General features: G+C 37.1%; 1 protein-coding gene across 13 annotated transcripts in view; it reads left to right on the forward strand.

The window, feature by feature from the left end:
* KIZ (kizuna centrosomal protein) overlaps nt 1-16,836 on the forward strand; it is a 147,384-nt gene that overhangs the window by 18,258 nt on the left and 112,290 nt on the right. For all 13 annotated transcript variants that reach the window (XR_013992274.1, XM_081033949.1, XM_081033955.1 and 10 more), the window contains one exon: nt 4,245-4,337. Coding sequence is in view for 12 of the 13 variants with exons in the window: in XM_081033949.1 (XP_080890075.1) it covers nt 4,245-4,337 (93 nt within the window). In the remaining variant the exon portion in view is untranslated. The remainder of the gene's footprint in view (nt 1-4,244; nt 4,338-16,836) is intronic.

Here is a 16,836-nt window from a genome sequence, read left to right on the forward strand (position 1 = left end):
CCCCACACTGCATGAATCTCCCACCCCTGTCTCCTCCATATCCCCCATCTTTCCTCCTCTATCTCTTCTACCCCCATGTCTTCCCAATGTCTCTGTACATCTTTATCTCCCACACATGTGCACACTCTCTTACATACATGCATTTACTCACACACACAAAGTGTGACAAGTAAGTGCGCAAACTTTTGCAACGATGTTGCTAACCTTTTTTGATATCAGAGTGATGATTCATTATGAATTTGTATCAATTGGACAAACAGTTAACCAAGTTTACTATTTGGACGTGCTGAAAAGGCTGCGTGAAAAAGTTAGACCACCTGAACTTTTCGCCAACAATTCATGGCTCTTGCATCACGACAATACACCAGCTCACAGGGCACTGTCTGTGAGGGAGTTTTTAGCCAGTAAGCAAATAACTGTATTGGAACACGCTCCCTACTCACTGATCTGGCCCCCAATGACTTCTTTCTTTACCTGAAGATAAAGGAAATACTGAAAGGAAGACATCTTGATGACATTCAGGACGTCAAGGATAATATGATGACAGCTGTGATGGCCATTCCCAGGAAAAGAGTTCCAAAATTGCTTTGTAGGGTGGACTAGGCACTGGCATCAGTGCACAGCTTTCCAAGGGGAGTACTTTAAAGGTGATCATAGTGATATTCGGCAAAAAGATGGAGCACTTTTTCTAGGATGAGTTTGTGAACTTAATTGTCCGACCTCGTGCACACAGAATTTTAAGCATACTGAACAATTTGTATTTCTTTGAAAGAAAGTACCACATATCTCCTACTTGTATATCCTTCAACTAGAAGGCCTCTCTCCCTTTATCCTGCCTTAGGTCTGTGTCATAATTATCTCAGAAAGCTCTTACAATACCTTCATGGTATCGTAATAGTTTACGCATCTGTTTTCCCACCACGTTGTGAGCTCCTTGTCATTATTTCAGTGCTCAGAATCTGACCCGGGTTGTAGCATATAATAAGTGCTCAGTAAGGATTGGGACTCCCCATTTGACTAAAAATTAGTTCTTCCAAATTTTTTCATTTTTTGTCTTGTTCTCTTATGGACCATAAACAACTATGTGAGAACTAATGTATTGATTGTACCCTGTGTTATACCTTCTAGGAACATTTGTGTTTAATAACAGAGGCATTCTGAAGATACAATGTCATTATTTAAAGATGTGATTTTTGTTGAAAATTCAGTCATTAGGTTATATGTGCCTATAGGGGATAAAATTTGAGGAGAACAAATCTTTTGAGTTCTCATTCAGTTCCTTCTAAGCATTGTGACAGCCACTGTGGGCAGAGTATGACCTTCAGCTTCCTGGAGGACAAAGTTAGTAGCAAATCTCATTTGTTACTAACCAAAGTGTCTTGCCCATTAATATGAACTAGTTGAATACATAAATATTCCTTCATATCTTTTGGTAAAAGTTCAGCATGTAACAGGAAGCCCAGAAAAAATAGAAAAAAAAACAAAAGATTGTGAATCTTAGTCCCATCTTTCATATTAACCTGTCAAGCCAGACAATTTATGTAACTCTGTGTACCCATTTTCAACTCTAATGTGAGGGTCTTAAATGTCTATTCATTTGTGTAACTGAGAATTACTGTGTAATCCCAAAGACCAATGAAAAAAGGAACCCATGAATGGTAATGGTGGCACTTTTAGGCCAGTAGTAATGTGACGAGGGGAAATTGAAGGAATGTGAGAATACAGAAGAAAAGAAGGAAACAGTGGAAAATTGGACATGTTGTGAGCATGGAGAGAGATCCCAGAGACCTGGAAGGTTTGCCAGAACCTTTATCTTCCCTTCCCATGACCAAAGATCATCATCAACAGATTTCATTAATTGAACAAAGTAAATTGCTTGTGCAGAGTAAGGAAGTGAATAGAATGGTCCTGCTAAGTTTAGGTGGGCAGCATCAAGCCCAGTGCTGTGAAGCAATGCAGTAACAGAACAGGTTACCTGATGGGTTAATTCAGTGCTCTTGGGTTTGTTAAAACAGATTTCCCCTAGAGGAGTTGGAGGATGTGGGGATTATCCTTAGAGAGGCTCCGGACCAGCAGATGCTACTGGGGCATGGGTCGTTTGGCCCCTGAAGCAGCAAATCTGACTGTGAGGAATCTAGGCCACATGGCAAGAAGAGGACAGGAACCAGAGTCAGCACCAGAGAGAAAGGATATCATGCAAGCCCAGATGTATTGTGGAAATAAGAGAAATATATGGGACGTGATCAGAGAAGAAATAAGTAATAAACCACGAAAGACTGATGAATGGAGAAATACAGTAGATACAGATAGGGACACCTACGCTGCTGTTTCATCAGACATTTTTAGTAGGAAAGTCTTGGGAGTCTTCATCTATACAGTATTTTCCAAACTTAAACATTTTTTTAACCATAGTAGAACACTTTGTTTAAATGCAGATAAAAGAAGTAAAATGAGGGGACCTATGGTCCTTGTAGAGCATGGTTTAAAACCCCTGCTCACCAGTGTTTGGGTGCGTAGATTTGATGGATAATAACCAAATGTTATGTGTCTAAATAGCAGGCAAAGAGAGAGAACAGAGCAATTTTTGATGGAAATCCGTGGTCATAGGTAATGCAGAATTATAGTTTGTTTCAACTATCAATATATCATAGTAACTTTTTTATTTCAAATACATGATACAATTTTTATTTGAATTATTAATTTAGAAGAGTACCTATAGTTAAATAAATTTTTCAGATGCATTGAGAACAATCTAAATTGGACTCTTGAAGGTATTTTCCTTACTGTTCCTTATGAAGCCCCAATGGAGGCAGCATTTTTTGCTTCAGCAAAATAAATTGAATACTCTCATGTTTCCGTGAGAAAGTGCTCTGGCTTTGGAAGGTATGGCTCTGAAATGATCCCATAACGAGAAAATCAGGTGCAATGTCCATTGCATGTTTATAACTGATCTCAAATTGCAGAAGAAAACATTTGCAGCCACAGGAACAAAGAATTTTTGCTTAACTTCTAATTACTTAATAAACCTCCATTTTTATAATTCACCCCCTCAATCCCTTTTTAAAGATACTTTCCATTGGAATATGAAAAATATGCCAGTTGAAAAGTCTTGGGGTTAAAAGGTAAGTATTTCTGAGTTAAAAGGATTAGATATAGAAAAGAGAGAAATATATTGCATTTTCTTAATTGCTCATTTCTTTATCTTTTTTTTTTGGTTTATTTTACTGTTTCTTCTGGCCGTATAAAACTTTAATTAGGTATGCTATTTATATCATTACTGCCATCATATTACTGCCATAATAGCATTCTGATAGAGAAAACAAAAATCCCTGTTTAACTGTTATTAAAAATGGGGTAGCATATAATACCTTTTAAGATATTTTGAGTGAAACAAGTCAATTTTGGTTATTATTGTCTGGTCATTTTGTGTGTGTGTCAAACCAAAGCTCACATCTTTTTTGTGTTCAGACTGAGAAGTAAGGAAGCAATTTTCTAATTCACTTATCTCATAGGTGTGATTCTAATTGCAGTGAATCACTGTCTAATTTAGAAAATGTTCTGATACTTATCTGTGATGGGCCACGTTCAGTGACTTTTTTAGGCTTTAATTACTAGCATACTTAAACTGCTTTTTATGCCTTGCTTTTAAGAAAAAGTCATTTTATGATGCAATCACTTTTATCAATTATAGTATGATAATGAGACAGACATTTTTATGTAGTTTTTAGTGCCAGAGCAAACTTGGTTTCTATGTTTCTGGTTCCATTGATGTCTATGGTGTATTTTTATTCATAGAAAGTGGAATTTGTCTTAGGTTAATGATGTAGTAAATAATTTACTCTGTTGCAATTGGTAGGACCATGATGTTACGTAGATATCATACAGATAATAAATCAATAAGATTGATTTGTTTAGGCCAAAACTTTTGAGAGAAAACATGTAACTTTCATAATAAAGTAACTGGATTTTCATGATAGTTTAGTATATCAAGATTTTATTCTCTAAATTGATGAAAGACTAAGTAAAAAAATCATCAAATGTTATTTTATTTGAAAATGTATAACACTTTATAGAATTCAGCTTTGTATATGTGCTATTTGTTAAATTATCTAAGTTGAATTTCTCAGCAATATCAGTTTTACTTTCCACTTCACTGTTCGTTTTATGTTGTAAAGACTGAAAAATATAGAGAGGTGCTAGTTGTAATAATATCCACCATAAAATCAAACTTTGTTTATACTTAGATTGAATATGGGACTCAAATTAAGAAAATACAGCAACTCTCAAAAGATAGCCTGGGAGTAAAGAGTGAACTGAAAGATGAAGACAGAGAAAAGGTAATAAAATGATAAACTTTCTATTAACAGAGGATTTCTGGAGTGTTCATCTTTTAAGATATCGTGGTGTGTTTTTTTTAAATCATCTTACTACAAAGATATTTTTGATTAAACCTTAAGTGATTATTTAAAAGCTTTTGCTTATAGAGTGCGTATTGCTTTAATGTCTAATTCAATTAAATTTGTTGAAAGGCAGTCACTGTGGGTGTAAAAGAGATAGATTCCAAAGAAAATCTCAGTGTTGTTAGTAGGTACAATTGTGTTTTTCTAAATAATGCTTTGTAGCTGCTTTTTTCTTAGTTCCAGAAATACTTTAAACAAAAAGTAAACAAAATGTGGCATTTTGCTTCTTCTCTTTATATATGTAATTTTGTACATTTTAACCTTTTCACAGATAAAGTGGAAAAAAAAGGATTGCATATCTAAGCAACAGACAAAAACACCAGCAAGGAATACTTAAATAAATTCTGCTATGTATCTGCTGTAATGCAGGCTTCTAATCCTCCTGCCTTTCTCCATATAAATGATTCTGTTCAAGACCATAGATGTTTTCTTCACTAAAAGCAGTAAAGCTCTTTTAGATGAAATGTCTAAAAACATCTTGTAATAACTTGGAGCATGCTGGCAAGAGTAGTCACTTGTGACTATGTTGTGAAACCCCCTCAGCCAGTCGATATTGTAATAAGCAAAAATGGTAGCATTATTCAGAAAAGCCAACAGCATGCTTGTTCCTTAGGCTGCAGCATTCATTAAGAAAAGCTTACTGGGCTGAAAGCTGGAAACAGATGATAACGGGATATGATTTTCATATTTAATGCTTTCCTTGGAAGAGTATGTGTGCTACAGATTGATAGAAGAATCAACTGCTACTTTACTAAAAGACTTTCAGGTTTGCCCTATAGCTACCGATGGAATCATTCAGCCAAGAAATTAACTTTTTCTCCTTTTACCTGCTTTATATATCTGCTAAGCAGGCTGCCTGGCTGCCAGTAAATGTTATTATGCAGTTAACTGTTTGGTATTTAAGACTCTTATCAGAAAAGAAACAGAGGCCACACTATTTTGTTTTTATAGTAGGAGGAAGATTTTAGGTTTTTTTTGTGTATTAGCATTAATCTGAGTTTATAGGAAGTTTTAGTTTTCCTTCCCGAAGATTAAAAAGTTAAAAAACCTAGAATTTAGAGCATTCTTTAAACTAAAAGACACAAAACACCAAGCCCCAGCAACTCTGACCTATATAAAAAGACCTTTATGATAAATGATTTCTGTGCTATTAGATGTATGCCAAATGTAGTGTGACGTGATAAACCTATAAACCATTCAGGCAGTTTTTGTGTTTGACATTGGTCATGAAATAATTGATGTGCTTTTAATCTATAAATCAGTTTGTTCTTTCTATGCCATTCCTGATAGACACATTCTTAGTACGGCAGTGTCAATGGTACTTAAGTACAATGGGAGACTTTTTTCTGTTTGCACTACTGATTCCTTACTTTGCATAGAATTTTGTAGTCTCCTTTTTAAGTTATACTTAAAATTAGGGCAAGAGACATACTGCTGACAACTCCTTAAAACATTACATATAATAATTAGAAGAGAAGTTTTCCCTTTATACTGAAAAGTGTCATCTCTTGAAAGCTTTGACTGTTGACTGTATGTAAGAATCAATTAGGTAACATTTTGAGATATTTATATCTTGCCTTTTTCAATTTCCCATTGATGTTCTGTCAACTAAAAGGTAAGTACATTCCAGCAAAATCATTAATTAAACCATGTTACCTAATACTAATTCCAGAAAAATTCCTTATCATATGAGTTATGTTGTATTTTTCTGTGGAAATCTGTTCTCTTCTTTAGGAAGTCATATGAATTAGTTTCTGCCCAGAGTCATTAATCTCCAGGAACTGGTCTGAAGCACAGTACAGTCTCACTGGTTGAAGTTAATAAACAGCTGTTGAGCAAGTGTTCTGTTTGAGAAGCTACAGTATACCCCTCTGTGAAAGCCACAGTGCTTGCCTTTGAGGAGCTTCCCACAAATTGCTCTTATTTCCTAGTCAAGGGATAGTGTGTGATACATGCCAGTGACATGTGGCAGAGCTTAACGACAAGGGAGAAGAAGGTGTGCCTCCTCTGAAATGAGCAACCCACGGCTTGGTGGAGAAGATGGTGTTTGAGCTGGTGTGAATTATGGGGAGGATGTCATTCAGTGGGGATGTGATAGATATTCCAGGAGATGGAATATTTAGGCGATGTGAGTAAAGGAGTAGAAGTAGGAAAGCCCAGTGGGTAGTTGTCTAGTCTGGCTAAAGTCTAGTGTTCTGGTAGGGAAGTGGTAGACAATAAGTTTGGAAAAGTACACCATGGAACTTAGTACCAGGCTCAAGAATTGAGATTTTTTCCTGGAATCGTGTGTGCACGCAATACCGTGGAGGGTAGATGAAGGAAGGGCTTTTGACCAGAGCAGCTACATAGCAGGTGTGCAGCTATAGGAAGATGAGGCTGGCATTGCTGTGCAGGATGAGCTGAGGAAATGAGGGTCAGTTCAGATAGGTGGAATTAACCAAGGGCCTGAATTGGGGGTGGCCATTGCAGTAGAAAACACTAATGAAGGGGGGAGGATCTATCAAATTAATGGTAATTTCGAATAATAAAAAGATATTTTTAAAAAGTGGTCGTGCAGCTTTCAACCATAAACAGTAACTAGATGCTCTACTACTAAAATTCATGAAGTAGGAGTTGTCTAACTTTTTAATGTAAAATTCTAGCTCAGTTTTATAATGATATATCCAATGTTTTCATGTATCTAGTGGCTACTCTTCAGAGTCATATGATGATCTATTCATCCCCCAAGCTTGTATCCAATATTAGTTTACTTAGTCTTTTTTTTTTTTTGGTTAATAAATAGCAAAAAGACAATGTTCAGGCCCTCCATTTGACTCCTCACAAATTTCATTATAATTTAATAATCTCCCACCTCCATAATACGTTGTCATTTTTTTATTTTTTAGGTAAAGTCTAATTCTGTTGGTCTCTAGGCATGTTCTTCTAGTTGCTCAGTTTTTTTTGTATCGGCAGTGACTACATAAAAACACATCAAAACATAAGTATGCAAGAAGAGATGGAAGTGGCATTTGTGAATGAGAGTATAAATTTTGGGGTAGGGATTGTGAAGTTTCTTTGAACTATCATACTGTGAAATATATTCTAATGAAAGCAGAAGTGAACTGGATACTTCACAGGAAGATTATACTGTGCCAGGACTGGAGAATGTGGAGGACCAGGGAATTTCATTAACAGGGCTGAGGGCTAGTTGGGGAGTTCCACTGCCACCTATTGTATACCTTTCTGTGGAGAATGGTTGTGCAGCTTGTTACTTTGTTTCTAATAACAATAGTAACAATGGGTAATGATCATTGCACACTTGTTGTGTGTTAGGTGCTGCATTAAGCCCTTTATGTTTATCAATATATTTAATACTCTCAGCAATCCTGGAAGTAGATAACTATTGTTATCCTCATTTTATAGGAAGGCTCAGAGAGGTTGGATAACTTGCCCATACTGCTAGGCAGCCAAAATTTAAACCTAGATCTTGTGGCTTCAGTGTCCATGTTATTAGCCATCTTGTTACACTGCCTTCTAAGGTTGTATTGGGTGAAATGCTCTTCAAAAGTTCAGAAAAATTCTGGTCAAACAAAAACAGTCTAGCCACATCATACAAAATATTTCAGTTATTCATTTAGATGCTGCACTTTTACCTAAACTTGGGAAAGGGTGAAATGGTCTCCCTTGGTGCTAAAATATTCCAGCTGAATTGTGTAAGCCATGGAAAGCAGAGTGCCTCTCTCTAAACTGCTCACATTTGCAATAAAAGGATTATCCATTTGAGTTGGCTGTGTTGGGCAGAAGAAATACAAATACCTTACAGTTCGATTGAAGACAAACTTCAAGGGAGAAGACAGATGTGCCATGGCTTCAGCTATGGGTCTGAGCCATGTCAGAAGAGGTGGTGAAGCTGTGACCAGGAGGAGCCCCACTGCAGGAGAGGCATCAGACAGAAAAGAAGGTACCCCCATGTTACGTGGTGGGAAGATTTCCATTCCAAGAGAATGGACTGTGGCTCTCAGGAGCTGAGCAGTATTCATCAGACCAAGGCCGCTCCTGTAAGGCCCAGGGTCGTGACCAAGGGGTGAAGCAAGCAGTGGTGTGGAGGGGACACATGGTTGAAATAAACAACTTGGTAAAAGGAAAGAAGTTGTTACGTCTGTCCTAAAGCGTCCATATTTAAAGAGGAAATGACAGGTTAGAATCCCTCAGAAGCAAATCCTAAGACAAGGATTTGAGTGTAAGTAGTTTATGTGGGCGGTGGTCCCAGGAGAGAGGAAAGTAACACAGCAATTAAAGAGTGTAACTAAGTTAACCACTGTGAGCAGCAGGAGTTCAGTCTATTCAGGGAACCTGGGCAGACTGTGTAGAATATGCCTCAGAGTTATCACACCTGGGGGTAGGAAAAGTAGATGTTTACCCTTTACCTCCTGTCTGTCACTGACATGGTACCTGGCTTCACTTCTGGATGCTGCCCAGAGACCAAGAGGCACAGGTGCTCCCAGGAAGGTACTGTGGGTGTGGACTGAGATGATGAGGGCCCCCGGGATGTGGGCCTGGCCTGGTCATACCTGCTACAGGAAAGAACAATGGGAGAAGGGGCAGGAGTTAGATTATTACCTAAAGTTATCTATACCAGCCCAAGTGCTTCCTTCACCAACAACCTCTTTGAATCACTGCTTAATTATAAACAGTGGAAGAATCTCCCCAAAGTGGGGCTCTGAGTGATTGCCCAGGTTTCTAATACCAAGCTATTGTACTTTCATGATGATGCTGGCCCTTCTGCAGTGCTGGCCTTGAGGTTATGATTTCATTTGGCCTAGAATGATGAAAAGTCAAAAGGTAGTCTCTCTGTGTTCAGCTGGACTTCTTTAGTAGCTTTTTTATTTGTCTGTGTTTCTATTCAGAAAACAATGAAAAATTAAACTAAATCACACAAATAGTTTTTTAAGTCCTGACCCTAAAACTAGATCTGTAGACGTTTGTTCAGGAGATGGTAGAAAATGCTCTTCGAGCTAGGCTCACGAGACTATGAGCTCCCATTGGGCAGAGCCTAGGCTACCCTACTCCAGCTCGGAAGTGGTAGTGGCCTGTCGACCTGCAAAGAGGAAAAGAGCTGTTCTCTGAGCCTGGTCTGCATCCCATTTCAGATGAAGTTGAACTTTCCACCTCCTGTTCCTTTTGGGGATGCCTTCTAAGAGGGAAGTGGGCATTGTGACTAAGATTTATAGCTAACACATTAGTCTTATTATGTTTCATGTACTGTTCTAAGGACTTTATGTGCATATGTAAATATGCACACACAAACATATACATACACTCATTGCAACAACCTTACAACATAAAGACTGTTTTATACACCCATTTTACAGATTAGGAAATGGAGGTCCAAACAAGTAAAGTCACTTGTCCCCAGGACACACAACTGGTTAGTGACGGAGCTAATATTCAGATTTTAGCAGACTGGTCCAGAGCCTTGATTAATATATCAACTCACTTCTCAGTTACTGGAAGAAAGGTTTCTCATAGGAAAATGGTGGGAGGGTATTTTTAAGGAATTTAGCTTCTCTCTCTTAGTCAAGAATGAAAATAACAGTATTTCTAAAACTTACCTTTTGTGGGGACATTTAACTACACAACTATCATTCCTTTGCTCTCCCCTGTAGTGGAATTATGGGATTATGGGATGTTATATGCCAGGAGCTCTTATAAGTGAGGGAATTGCATTTGTATATGTATGTGCACATTGTGTACTGGAGTTATAGGGAAGAGAGAGAAAGTGAAGGAGAAGGGGAAAAGGAAACATAAGTCAGTTTAGCAATAGCAACTGTTAGCAACTCTTTAGCAACTGTTTCTTTTCTCCTTTTGTAGTAGGAGGGATAGCAGAAGCCTCCACAGGAGAACAAATATTGATTTTTTGTTCTTTAGAACATGTACTAAACTTTGTATACTTATATTCTATGAAATACTGTAATATTATAAAAAGGCGGTCTTATTTACGCAGTCTGAAAAAAATATTTGTGCCTAGAACTTTTTTTGAAAATTGGCAATAACACAGTTAAATATACACATGCTTGTTTCAGCAATCCCACTTTTAGTAATCCATCTTTTAGAAATAGCTCTAATTTAATAATGGTAATACGGTAAAAATTAAATGTGTGAGGAAGGAATAGGCAGGTGGTTAATGAATTTTAGGAAGAAGGAGCCTGCCTGTGGATGAGATTGCTCTTTTAATTGTGGTAGAGTATGAGTTGTTTCTATTCTTACTAAGATCTCTCAGAAAATGGAGTTGGCATTGTGTCTCTCTGATGTAGTTCTGCACAATTTCTTTTGTGAACAGGGAACTCTAAGAGATACAGTTATATCCTGAGTCACCCTATTTGGGAATCGTGAAGCATGTACAAGGGCATATTAAATCATAAAAAAACGGGTGTTTGTCTTGATATTTTACGGCACTTATCAAGCTTCTGTTCTTTAACTGAAAACTGACTTAACTTTATGTTGTGATCGAGGCAGTGGCTTAGGCCTAGGGGTATTGGGGAAAAGGTTGGTACTGGAGTGTGTGTGTTTTAGTTTTTGAAAATCACCTACTCGTACAATTTAGGAATGCTGAATTTCTCATGAAGTGTCTGCTTTTTTCCTACTCTTCGCATTTATGCTACATGGACTTGATTTTATTTATGAGGTACAAGTTCCATTTAGGTCTGTTTTAGTAGATCTGAGTTTGTACTGCTTGAATTTACTAAGAAATTAGGCATAGAATTCAGATTCATTACTAGGGATTTCTTATGTTTCCCTCCCACCCCCCAAGAAAGCTGTAGTTCAGAAACACAATTTGAGTTTAACTCATTGAGTTTTCAGTTTTGTAGCATAAAGGGGAGGGGCACTGGAGTCCTCATATCTGGTTTTGAATCCCATGACTGGGAGCAAATTAATTGTTCAACCTTGTTAAGCCTTGTAATAAGAGTGGGGATAAAAATATTGGTCATTATGAGGGTTAAAAAAGTTAATGAATATAAATCTGCTTGACACCTGGTAACTGCTTGACAAATGTTTACTAATTGCTACTCTCACCACTGCCACTACCATCACTCCCTTTGTTCTCCACTAAGATAGCTGTATCTTGCTCCTGGCTTTTTATCACTTACCTAGGATAGTGACCAGGCAGGCATGCTGTGGGTATAGAGAGGCTACCTATGAATTAAAGAAATGGGAGGTAAAGCCACCTGGTGGTAACAACTCATAATAAATTGATTTTATACTGGTGTACCCTTCAAAATAACTTACAGGACATGACCTTTGAAGCCTAAATTTAATGGATCCATTTTAAAATTTAGGTAGTTCCAAAAATTATTGGTTTTAATGGCCAGAAAGTGGCTTCAGTTGTGAAAATTTGGTTATGTATAATCTGTTACAGTGGCAAAATGAAAGAAGAGTTAAAAATCTATTGGCATGCTGTCTTACTTTGAGCTGACATAACAAAACACCACAGACTGAGTGACTTAAACAGCAGAAATTTATTTTCTCATAGTTTGGGAGGCTGGAAAGTCCAAGATCAAGGTGCCAACAGGGTTGGCTTCTGATGAGATTTCTCTCCTTGGGTTGCAGATGGCCACCCTCTCTCTGAGTCCTCATGTGGCCACTTCTCCAGAGATGGATCTCTGGAATCTTCTAAGGACAGTGGTATTATTGGATTGAGGCTCCACCCTTATCGCCTCATTTAACTTTAAGTACCTCTTTAAGGGCCCAATCTCCAGATACATTGGGGGTTAGTGCTTCAACATAAAAATCTGTGAGGGACACAATTCAGTTCATTACACATGGCAAAGTAAATAATTTCTTCAAGATTGTTATATATAAACTTTTTTTAAAAATTAAAGTTTATTGGGGTGACAGTTGTTAGTGAAGTTACATAGATTTCAGGTGTACAATTCTGTATTACATCATCTATACATCACATTATGTGTTCACCACCCAGAGTCAGTTCTCTTTTCATCACCATATATTTGATCCCCCTTACCCTCACCTACCACCCTCCCTCCTTACCCTCTGGTAACCACTAAACTATTGTCTATGTCTATCAGTTTTTGTTTCTTGTTCTTTTGTTGTTTCGGTTTATATACCACATGTCAGTGAAGTCATATGGTTCTCTACTTTTTCTTTCCTTTTTTTTTTTTATTTGTTTATCGGGGTGACAATTGTTAGTAAATTTACATAGATTTCAGGTGTACAATTCTGTATTATATCATCTATAAATCCCATTGTGTGTTCACCACCAAAGCAGTTCTCCTTCTATCACCATATATTTGATCCCCCTTACCCTCATCTCCCACCCTCCAACGCCCTTACCCTCTGGTAACCACTAAACTATTGTCTGTGTCTATGAGTTTTTGTTTCTCATTTGTTTGTCTTGTTCTTTTATTGTTTTTGGTTTATATACCATGTATCAGTGAAATCATATGGTTCACTGCTTTTTCTGTCTGACTTATTTCGCTTAGCGTTATAATCTCAATAACCATCCATGTTGTCATAAATAGTACTATTTCATCTTTTGTTACTGCTGAATAGTATTTCATTGTGTATATATACGACAAATTTTTTTTAAAAGATTTTATTGGGGAAGGGGAATAGGACTTTATTGGGGAACAGTGTGTAATTCCAGGACTTTTTTACCAAGTCAAATTGCTGTCCCTTCAATCTTAGTTGTGGAGGATGCCGTTCAGCTTCAAGTTGTTGTCCTTTCAGTCTTAGTTGTGGAGGGCGCAGCTCAGCTCCAGGTCCACTTGCCATTGCTAGTTGCAAGGGGCGCAGCCCACCATCCCTTGCGGGAGTCAAACTGGCAACCTTGTGGTAGAGAGGACACGCTCCAACCAACTGAGCCATCCGGGAGCTCAGCAGCAGCTCAGCTCAAGGTGCCTTGTTCAATCCTAGTTGCAGGGGGCGGAGCCCACCATCCCTTGCCAGACTGCAGGAGTTGAACCGGCAACCTTGTGGTTGAGAGCCCACTGGCCCATGTGGGAATCAAACCGGCAGCCTTCTGAGTTAGGATCTTGGAGCTCTAACCGCCTGAGCCACCAGGCCAGCTCCTACCACAACTTCTTTATCCATTCATCTATCGAAGGACATTTTGGTTGTTTCCATGTCTTGGCCACCGTAAATAAAGCTGCAATGAACATTGGAGCACACGTGTCTTTATGGATAAATGTTTTCAGATTCTTTGGGTAGATACCCAGGAGAGGGATTGCTGGGTCATATGGTAATTCTAGTCTTAATTTTTTGAGGAACCTCCACACTGCCTTCCATAGCGGCTGCACCAGTCTGCATTCCCACCAACAGTGTATGAGGGTTCCTTTTTCTCCACAGCCTCTCCAAACACTTGTTACTATTTGTCTTGTTGATGATAGCCATTCTGACTGGGGTGAGGTGATATCTCGTTGTGGTTTTTATTTGCATTTCTCTGATGATTAGTGATGTTGAACATTTTTTCATATGTCTATTTGCCATTTGTATGTCCTCTTTGGAGAAATGTCTCTTCAGGTCCTCTGCCCATTTTTCAATTGGGTTTTTCGATTTTTTGTTGTTGTTGAATTGTATGAATTTGTGGTATATTTTGGATATTAGCCCCTTATTGGAGGTACTGTTTGCAAAAATCTTCTCCTTTTCAGTTGGTCACCTCTTTATTTTGTCTTTTACTGGGCAGAAGGTTTTAAGTTTGATACAGTCCCATTCATTTATTTAACTTTTACTTCCCTTGCCTTTGGAGTCAAATTCATAAAATGCTCTTTGAACCCAAGGTCCATAAGTTTTAGTACCTGTTTTCTTCTATGTAATTTATTGTTTCGGGTCTTATTCTTAAGTCTTTGATCCATTTTAAATTAATTTTGGACATGGTTACAGGTAGCAGTCCAGTTTCATTCTTTTGCAGGTGGCTTTTCAATTCTGCCAGCACCATTTACTAAAGAGGATGTCTTTTCTCCATTGAAGGTTTTTGCTTCTTTGTCAAAAATTGTCTTTCCATATTTTTGTGGGTTTATTTCTTGGTTCTCAGTTTTATTCCATTGGTCTATGTGTCTGTTTTTCTGCCATTACCATGCTGTTGTTATTATTGTTGTATTTATTTATTTTTGTAAGCTAAAGTCAAGGAGTGTGAAATCTCCAGCATTGTTCTTTTTTCTTAAGATTGCTTTGGCTATTCAGGGTCTTTTATGGTTCCATACAAATCTGATGATTTTTTGGTTCCTTTCTTTAAAAAATGCCATTGGGATTTTAATGGGGATTGCATTAAATCTGTATATTGCTTTGGGTAATACAGCCATTTTAACTTTGTTGATTCTTCCAATTCATGAGCATAGAATGTCTTTCCATTTCTTTGTGTCTTCTTCAGTTTCTTTTAAAAATGTCTTATACTTTTCAGCATATAGTTCTTTCACATCTTTGGTTAAGTTTATTCTAGATATTTTATTCTTTTTCTTGCAATTGCAAAATGAATTGTTTTTTTTTTTTAATTTCTTTTTCTGAGGTTTAATTAAGTTAGTATATAGGAATGCAGTGGATTTTAGTACTTCGATTTTGTAGCCAGCAACTTTACTGTATTCGTTGATTGTTTCTGATAGCTTTTTGGTGGAGTCTTTAGGGTTTTCTATATATAGCATCATGTCATCTGCAAAGAGTGATAATTTAACTTCTTCACTCCCAATTCGGATGCCTTTTATTAAGTGTTTTAATCATAAATGGATGTTGTACCTTGTCAAATGCATTGTCTGCATCAATTGATAGAATAATATGATTTTTATCCTTTATTTTGTTTATGTGGTGTATCACATATTGTGTATGTTGACCCATCCTTGTGCCCCTGGGATGAACCCCACTTGGTTGTGAATAATCTTTTTTTTTTTTTTTTCAGGGCAGAAAATTATACTTGCTTTATTCACATAGCATTACTTTTTTTTAAATTAATTTATTTATTTATTAGTTTCAGGTGTACAAAACAAGGTAATACTTAGACGTTCATCATTTATATCCCTCATACTATGAACCCCCCTCCCCCCATCCACTATCCCTCCGACCTCACATTGAACCATCACATTATATATATAAAATTATAGTTGGCATTCATTAATGTTTAGCTTCTGGTGTACAATGCCGTGATCAGGTATCCACAGTATTCCTGAGGTAGTCTCCCAAATAGGACGCATGTCCCTCGGATACCCAACAAAATCTTTACAACATTATTGAATACCTTCCCCAAATTAATTTTCAAAAAAACCCTGAGGCCATCTTGTGGTTACCAGCTGCTTCCAAATCCCTTCCCCTTTCCCCTTGTGAATAATCTTTTTAATGCATTGTTGCATTTGATTTACTAGAATTTTGTTTAGGATTTTTGCATCTGTAATTCATCAGAGATATTGGTCTGTAATTTTCTTTTTTTGTGTTGTCCTTATCAGGTTTTGATATCAGGGTAATGTTGGCCTCATAGAATGAGTTAGGGAGTACTGTCTCTTCAGTTATTTTGAAAGAATTTGAGTAGGACAGGTATTAGATCCTCTTAAAAGGTTTGAATTCACAAGTGAAGCCATCTGGTCCCAGACTTTTGCTTTTGGGAAGGTTTTGGATGACTGATTCAATTTCCTTACTGGTGATTGGTGATCGACCTATTTAGATTTTCCAGTTCTTCATGATTCAGCCTACGAAGGCTATATGGTTCTAAGAACTTGTCCATTTTTTCCAGGTTATTGAATTTGGTGGCATATAGTCCTTCATAGTATTCTTGGATGGTCTTTTGTATTTCTGTGGCATGCGTGATAACTTTTCCTCTTTCATTTCTGATTTTGTTTATTAGTGTCTTTTTTAATCTTAGTGATTCTAGCCAAGGTTTGTCAATTTTATTAATATTTTCAAAGAACAAGCTCTTTGTCACATTAATTTTTTCTATTGTCTTTTTATTTTCTATTTCATTTAATTCTACTCTGATTTTTATTATTTCCTTTCTTCTTCTGACTTTGGGTTTCATTCGTTCTTCTTTTTCTAGTTCTTTAAGGTATAACATGAGGTTATTTATTTGGGATTTTTCTTGTTTCTTGAGCTAGGCCTGTAATGATATAAATTTCCCTCTTAAACTGCATTTGGTGCATCCCAAACATTTTGGTAGGATGTATTTTCATTGTCATTTGTTTCTATGTGTCTTTTGATGTCTCCTATTATTTCTTCCTTGACCCGGTTGTTGTTTAATCTCCACATGTTTGTGGTTTTTCCTGCTTTCTTTTTGCAATTGGTATCCAATTTCAAAGCCTTGTGATCAGAGAATATGCTTGATATGATTTCAGTCTTCTTAAATTTGCTAAGGCTAGTTTTATGTCCCAATATATGGTCTATCCTTGAAACTGTTCCATGTACACTA

Source organism: Rhinolophus hipposideros (assembly GCF_964194185.1).
Source record: "Rhinolophus hipposideros genome assembly, chromosome: 22".
NCBI lineage: Eukaryota > Metazoa > Chordata > Mammalia > Chiroptera > Rhinolophidae > Rhinolophus > Rhinolophus hipposideros.